Source organism: Melanaphis sacchari, unplaced genomic scaffold (assembly GCF_002803265.2).
Source record: "Melanaphis sacchari strain LSU unplaced genomic scaffold, SCAv2.0 Contig27_pilon_pilon, whole genome shotgun sequence".
Classification (NCBI taxonomy): domain Eukaryota; kingdom Metazoa; phylum Arthropoda; class Insecta; order Hemiptera; family Aphididae; genus Melanaphis; species Melanaphis sacchari.
This window is the reverse complement of record NW_020271152.1, coordinates 2,344,477-2,353,399: the sequence shown is the minus strand read 5'-3', so window position 1 is coordinate 2,353,399 and position 8,923 is coordinate 2,344,477. Positions and strand designations below refer to the sequence as shown.

At 29.4% G+C, this 8,923-nt stretch overlaps 1 protein-coding gene across 2 annotated transcripts in view; it reads left to right on the top strand.

Annotated features, from left to right (window-relative positions):
* Positions 1-7,789: 7,789 nt before the first annotated feature.
* The window catches only part of LOC112595428 (atrial natriuretic peptide receptor 1-like), a 55,856-nt gene continuing 54,722 nt past the window's right edge, over positions 7,790-8,923 (top strand). The window contains exon 1 of one of the 2 annotated variants that reach the window (XM_025340638.1): positions 7,790-8,162. In XM_025340638.1, the coding sequence (XP_025196423.1) occupies positions 7,924-8,162 (239 nt within the window). In that variant the 5' untranslated portion in view covers positions 7,790-7,923. The remainder of the gene's footprint in view (positions 8,163-8,923) is intronic. The other variant, XM_025340637.1, reaches the window with a different exon arrangement.

Genomic DNA, 8,923 nt, shown 5'->3' with positions numbered 1-8,923 from the left:
CATATTGTTTTGTACACGTTTTGTTAAAAATACGCTTCTTCCGAAATTACGTACTGTTGTTTATGGCACAAAGATGTATGAATGGCAAGCCATTATATATAACTATCTACTTTGTCTAAGATTGATACTGGATGTATTATTAATATTTATTATAAATGATTTAAAATTGAAATATTTTGCTATAGATACGGTACTCGATCAACGTTTGGCAAAAAAAAAAAAATCATGTTACCGATGTATGAGTAGATCGCACAAATAAATAATATAATTACACCTTACATCGGAACGGTTTTTGTTATATGTGTTTAATATCTGTAAGTATGTAGCGTAATTCATTCACGATGATTAATTATAGTGAATAGCTATTCGTTTATTTTTTTATTTTCACATAGTCATTACTCTAAAACGAAATCTAATAACTAGTGATCTTTGACTTGTATATACGTATAATACGTATGTAACACAATAATTAGACACTTAAAAACCGAAAATATAATTATTTTAAAGTTGAGAACTTGAATGATTGCATGGTTGTAATATGTATAACACATTTAAATCCGGTTAATTCCCTCAACAAAATATTCCGTTATCGTTTATTTTATATTGATAAATTCATAGATTTACATTGTACGAGCCAAGTACTTTAGTGTATTAAAAAAAAAAAAAAAACATCATGCGATTTTAATGATATATATTTTTTTTAAATAAATAATTTATACAGGATTATATTTTTAAGCTTTTCATTATTTAATAGAGGATTAATGTAATATTATGCGTCTACATTAAAATAAACAATTTTAAAAATGGCCATATACTAAAATTAGCATTATCAATTCATGATCAATTTTCCAGATCATCATTATGCTGATAGTATTCCATATTATTTTGATCGTGGCCTAGATATTGTTAATTCGTAGACAAGTTTACAGAGCAACTAATTCGACCCGGGAATCCAAAGTTCAAACTGATTAATGTTACGATACAATACATTTAGAGAATTGTAATTATAATGGGTAACTGTCTAAGTTTAATCGAGTGCACTATGTAGTACATATATTTTGAAATCAATTTCTAATGTATTGAACTATTAATAGTGAAATGATAAAACAATACATTGCAGAAAAAATAATGACCATTCTATTGGGTGAAAGAGATTTAATGATTAAAATAAATAATAATTTATTGTTATGAATGAAAGAATTTGAGAGATATTGCCATGTGTATGCTTTTCATAAATTAGCGATCGTTACTTTAAATTTATAACGACAGTAGTGAGTATTAACTGTTTACTTGCGCAAAAAAATTAGACATTGAAAAAAATTTAAAAAAAATGATATCGTTATTATAAATTTATAAACAGTATTTTGTGAATTAATTACTCTGTTTATTATTTTATTAGCTGTGAGCATTATAATATTTAATATTCAAGTTCTTCAGAAAAGTATAGGAATCATTTTTATGAAATTAATTGTACTTATTAATCATCGCTGTAATAAAATATTTGTGGTTAGCAAAATTATTATCAACCAGTTATAAATTTCTACGTATAGTATATTTTACAATAGTTTTTTTAAAATTAATATTAGTTGCAATAAACAAAAAAAAAAAAATCAAAAATATTTATTTCTTAAAAGTACATCTAATATTATAATACATGTTGAATAATATTGTGATATATTAACGTGAAGAAATAGTATTGCCACCGTCCCGTCATATGCATTAAAGTATAGGAAAACTCATTTACGTCTTTAAATGGTATTTTAACAGCTGATACATTACATTTTTCTTTAATAATTATAAAACGATAATCGAGATGATACAACATAATTCATACGTCATCTTTGCATTAGATCGATTACTATAATCGACATCAAAATCGCAACGGTTCGCGTTAATATCTATAAGCTGTACAATATAATATTAGTATGTACCTACGCGATAGGAATTACTGTTAAACGACGTAAGATGTCTAATGTTTAAATAGTAATATGTTATTCAATCCTATGGTGGGCCCGTTACACAGCGACGTAACGGACCGAAAGACGTATTATGCACGGCGATGAAACACCGTAAATTTAAATCACCCAAAAAAATTGCAAGCGCGACGATGTCGGTCCGCATTATAAAATAATAGATTTACTTGCGTATATGCATCGGATCCGAACGTAAAAACTCGAATACATGACGCATTCGGTTCGAGCACAAAAAATTCAGCATTTCGTATTTAATATCGTACGGGTTCTTCTTGCCCGAGTTGCTTTTTGAATTCCTAAGTGGAATGCGTGATCCCACGATCCCTCTACTATCTGAATCCAGTCAGAAGGAGATTTATTTTGGAGGACGACCCTATAAGGTGAGCCACGTCTCGTGCTGATATCGTCGCATAAGTTAGGTTAGTATACGAAATACGTAATAATTACCATACATTATATAATATACATTATTTAGTATTGTAATACGTAGTACAATAATTTAAAAAAAATACTATTCGTATGTTATAATATAAATTTTTACCACAATAATAATAATATTGCATTGTTACATTGTATTAAGTTAGTTTTACTGTATTTAAAAAGTCTCATGTCGAAAACTTCATTAAATAAATGATTTGTATGCGTTGCAGAGAAAAAAAATTGTCCTCTTACAGACTCAAAATCGGAACGACTCTCTGACCAATCGCAGTACATCTTTTATGAGACAAATACAAAGTAAGAAGTAATATATCACAGAAAAAAACCTAATTCTTTAACGTTGAACTGTCAAAAAAAATTCAACAAAGTTTGTTTGATCATCTTTGAATCTTGCCCATAACGCGGACTGCATAATATACGTTTATAATAAATATTAATAAATATTCCTATTATGGATAGTAGATACCATACATTTAACTATACTTTTTTGCAAAAAATAATTTAACTATATTTGCTTTGTTACTATAGTAATAACGCAAATTATGAACTTATTAAATGCATTTTTTTTTAATTTATATTATTATAAGTAGTACTATCAAAAATAATAAAAATGAAATTACTTTAAATTGTAATCTTTCAGATTATATGATTTGTTAAAATAGTATCGGTTAGTATCATACAAAAATTGTATGATGTTTATTTATATAGAGTTATTGTTCATTTTAAAAACATGAAATTAATTTCAAATTTTGAATTTTTTTTACATATTATTGAACAAAATTAAATTGCATTTTCTCGCAATGTGTGCACAATAAACAATTGTTAATTGGCAATTGAAAAACAGTTCACAATTCTTATACGTTTTGAACTTTGTACAAAATATTCATTAATCATGGCAGAATGCACATTTCAAACTGGGCATATAAATAACATAATATAAACTGATGTATCTTAGAATGTTTTAATAACGAAAATGAATCAATAGTTTGTAAAAAATATATATATATATATATTTTTTTTTTTAGTTGAAAATATAATATTTTAATTACGTTCTATTAGTTTCAAGAAGATTAATTATTATTATGTTTTCACTTTTGATAATTATTATAACTGATGAAATGAATAACGATTGTAATAACTCTGTTTTAATATTAATTGTTTGATTTATTTGGGTCTTGGTATAAAATCAATAATACAATGTTTTAATTTAAACTTTAAAACGTGTTTCTAATAATGAATTCCTTACTGATTTCCATATTTAAAGAAAAGAGTTATTCAAAAATATTCAATGGTATTGTGGAAATTTTAATTCATTCTTTTATTTTTATTAATTTAACCCGCGTAGATATAACAATTATAAAATAAATCAATACAGTTAATTTAATTTTACTTACTAGGTATAATGGACATTTATTATTTTATACTGAACAATAAACCAATCATTTAATATATTTTATTGTGCATTCCTATTAGTTTTCGGTTGTGAGTAGGAGAGAATTGAAAAAAAAAAAAATATGATTTGTGGGTAATATGTACTAGACAATGTCATTAGTATTTAAAAAAAAAAAAAAAACAAGATAACACTAGAAAGTACGTGACGTTTATACCTGTAAATATGAATAAACCAGTTTCTTCAGTTAAATTGATAGGGTCCTGTGGATTTTAAATGAACTACCTAGGTTACAAGTTATATTGGTAAATGTTATAGGTCACTAAAAGCAGTCCCTTTCTATCTTATCTTCCTTAATATGCATATTTAATATTATTCATATATATGTATAAGGTTATGCGTATATGGGGTGTCTTAGACCGTTCGGTTTTTCGGAGACGTTAAAACTACCTACACGAATATTTTACTTCCTTACTTTCGAAAAATTCCAACACTTACATGGTTTGTAAAACCATGAAAGTAAAAAAAAATATAATGTATTTACCGTTTAGGAACATCCTATATAGTTATTTAAGGACATCTTCTTGTAACAGTGTAGATTACGAGCTAAGCATATAAAATATGGAGATGTGTTCGATACTCGTTTTTGATATTACCCTACTTAGAAGTACATATATGTTACATCTAGATAGTATACTTAATCTTTTTTTTTTCTGTAAAATGGGCATTCGGTTAATGAAAAACGATCGTATCGTGTATAGGGTTTCGAATACACGAGATACTTAACTCGGTCCTTTACATGGAATTAAAATAACATTCCTTCGTGACAAGTAATTATTGAAAAAACGAATTTTGTGTAGGTATAATAGCTGATATTAAATAAGAAAATTATTTCGTATAATTATTTTTTAATTCGATTATATTGTATGTATACAATATATCATCGATTATAGACAACATATTGTTTATCTTTGTTGGAAAATCTATTTAATGTAACAGTTTAGCATGTATAGAGTATAAAAAATTATTCAAATGTTTTAGTATTTAATAACTGTAAAGACAATCGTCGGTTGTCCTTGCTTTGCAACCCAAGCTTCGTCAGTATAAGTCACTATAACGTAATTCAGGCACACAATAGTATGATTTTTTACATAAAAATGTATACATAGAGTCCATAGAGATACGTTTTATCATTAGTAAAATTAAAATTCTTTAAAAAAAAAAAAAATCATTATTAATGTGAACAGTAAATTGGAATGCATTTTTGTGTTTATTTATAGCTCGATGAAATTAATTATTAAATTTAACTTCAAGTATAGTTAAAAAATAGATTTTTATATTTTTCATTTTCAAATTACTGTTCATTTTTACCTATGATATATTTTTTATTAAATAAAAATATGAAGATACCTATAGTAATTATTAAAATACAAAATTTTCAATTAATGGGTACTTACTATTTTTTATTATAATTGAATTTAAAGATAAATCTAAGTATAGCTATAAAACTTATTATCTATTATCTACCAGATTAAGTTTAAAAAAATTTGGTATAGCTTATTTTGAAAAAAAAAAATAGACATCGAAGAATATTTAAGTATAGCAAAAATTTTGTATAATAACCACTATTTACTATTATAATAATATATATATTATATATATGTGTGTGTGTTACATCAAACAGTATATAGGTAATATGATATCGATATGACTTAGGGACTGCTGGGTTAGGGTTAACTCGTTGTTTTAATTGTCTGTTAATTAATAACAGTAGAATTTACGGAATTTATACATTTTAATTGGGTTGATAAAGAAACACACCCATAAAATAGAATTAATTAAGTACATAATATTATATTAATTATATCCATTTGTATGGAGCTAATCAAATAGAGTAATTTTTATAATTCAATATAATATAATGAATATGATTGCCCTTTTGTGGTGATTAAAAATCCCTATTTATAATGTGGATGTTAATTTGCCGAAATAAAAAATATTATTCAACATCACAAGTATGTAAATTTTTAAGGATAATCATCAAACTAAAATAACTAAATAAAAACAAAGTTAAAATGTTTATTTTTAATTAAATGTTTTTACAAAATATAATTTGTGCATTGTACATCTAAAAAATCAATGTCGATAATAATTTAAAAATATAATTTTTCAAGTGTATCTCTAGTTTTATTTAATGATTATATTGCTACGGTTCAATCATACACCTATTTAGTATGTATTTCTTAACAGATTCATCGTTATGTAGGTACTCGTAAATTGTGACTATAGTTATACGAAAAAATATCATTTTTCAAACGGATTTACATTGGCTGAGAAAACTCATGTAGGTAAAAAAAAATAAAATAAAATACTTCTTGTTTGACGATTGTATAAATTTAAATTCGTATTTGTATTACATGATATACGTACATCCGCGTACAACACTGTTCGACATAAATAAGATGGTTTTACAATAAATATTCAAGTCTAGTGCTACATCATCATTATATTATATACTTGGGAAACAAAACTATAAATTCTCGTGTGTATAATATTATATACGATATAAAGTTTCTGTTTACAGCAGCCTCGTGCAACAAATGGCGGTATCGTAAAGTTTTTTCAGGTGACGGAAAACCAAATCGAACACCTGCATATTATATCCCGCGCGTGCACTATCTATAGAATTTTGTTTTTTTTTTTTTTTCTCACCTCGCAGCACTATTTTATCTGCAAATACACGATAAATCGAAAAGGATGATTTTATACGAAACGATGGCGAGAAAATATTCGGACGAAGCTACGATACACGTACCGTAGTAGTTGTTTTGAAAATAAAAAATAATCCGTTCCAATATACATAATATTTTATGCACCGAATACCCAAGTGTAAAATATGTAAATTATAATATATATTGTGTATTCGACGATCGACACGAGATCAATTCCAGGAAAACTCATGGTTTATAATGGCCTTGGATCGTCATAGTTACCGCAGGCTCATATTATTACATGGGCAGGACGATTCATCAAGCATTATCAGTATTTTTATTCACGTTTTTTTTCTTTCATTAATATAATTATTCAAAATCTGATTTTTAAATGGTATATTTAAAAACCATATTTTAAAACTCTCGAGATGGTTTGTACTACTTAAGAAGTATCATGTGCAGACGATACAAAAATCTATTTTTTTAATTTCAATCTTCTCTTTTTATTGTAAATTATTTAGTTTGTAATTTTCCGTATCAAAATAAAAACTCAAAGATTTTTTAAGTTACTTAAATTGGTGTATTAAAGACAATAAGTTTATTATAATGAACTTCAGTGGAGTGGAGTAATGGCGATTTTATCATTTTAATGATTAATCTATTATAACATTAATGATCGGTAAAAAATGTCCAAATAAATAAACGCTAAATTTAATTAATTAAATCTGTTTTGTATTTTTATGTAACAAATTATCCGCTAAATAATTTTTAGTAAAAAACTGGAGACTTTTTTATTTTAAAATACAGCAGTTGGTATCTCCGCAGAACATTTATAAGAAAATTTAAGAATTTGAATAAAAAACGATCTTCGAGTATATTTAAAAATTACGAAAATCGTTACTTGAATAAACTCATAGTTAAGGGGAAAATGGAGAAGGGGTTAGCATACTCGGAAAATCACCCCAAATACATATTTCTATATATTAGTATATATACATACAAATGTACACTTGTTGACACGAGTTCGGTGGCGGCGAAGGCAGCAGTGGCTTGCATAACAGCATTATACATCCGAACCACTGCCTTGGCCATAGCGGCGGGTGTGGAGGGGTGTGAAAAATCAGCCCTCGGGAAATTCAACAAGTGCGCGGGGCGACGCAACGGTCATGCGCGCGGGCGGGTGCTTGCCTCGTGGACGAACGCGAACGCGACGGCGACGGCGGCGGCGGCCGGTGCGATCCTTTCGCGGTGTCCACGTCGTCGCGGACCTTAGTCGCAGTCGTCGTCGTCATCGTCGCCGCCATCGTCGTCGCCGTCGCAATCATCGTCACCGCCGCCGCAGCCGCCGCCACAGCAATCGCATCACCGTCGCACGCGATTTCAGCCGTCGCACGCGATTATACGCCGTCGAATGATGTTGACGACGGGGTGGGCGGTGTCCGCGTGGCTGTTGCTGTTGCTGCCACCACTCACCGTGCAGGCCGCCGCCGGGGGCTTCGTCGAGTATAAGGTGGGCGTGCTGATGACCACCAAACTGGACTCGCCGTTCGACCTGGAACGGTGCGGGCCGGCCGTCGACCTGGCCCTGGACATGGTCAACAAGAAGTTCCTGGCCCATCACAGGGTACGTCTGAAGAAAGTCGAGAGCAGGTAAACCCTTTGCACAGTCGCAGTGCGTAAATGCATCTGTTTTATACGCAATACTATATGCATATGGCCGGCAGGTGTATTCGGGAGTCGAATACATGTGTGGGATAAAGTTATGCGTACCCGGAGAGGTAAAAAATGTGGTTGCCGATAAATCCTTTGGGAAAAACTCTTGTGCCCACGCACTGCAGCAGTGCAATTCAACTGGACCGTTGTTTAGTATAGTACGATGTAACCGCCAAAGACGCTTTATTTATGCGCGGACGAATACTTTTGACTCGCCATTAATTCCAGGTACATGGGTCGTTTTCTGTAGGTTTTTTTGTGTACATCTCTATCTATCTATTGCAAACGCGTTTGTTTTTGACGATATTCGTTTAAATCGTCCGTGTACGTGCCACAAACCCGTAAAATAGAAATAAAATATTATACAGACAGATATAAACGTCTTGCGTCGGAATGTAGTTTTTTTAGTTCTCGTGTTTTTTTTTTTTTTTTTTTTTTTACATCAGCTTATCGGCAGGACCGTCGAAGGAGACTCTAACCTTTGTCCGAACAAAAAAATTGGCTTGCTTATGATTTATAATACGTAGCATGCAGCTAAACTATTGAAAAACTGCAAAAATTACGTACATGTGTGATTGTATACGTATTTAGGTTCTTACACTTGTATACCATTGTGTTGGAGATACTGGTATAATAATAATATATCGCTTTTCGCTTGAAATGATATCGCATTATCATACCGTTATTGTTGTATAAGA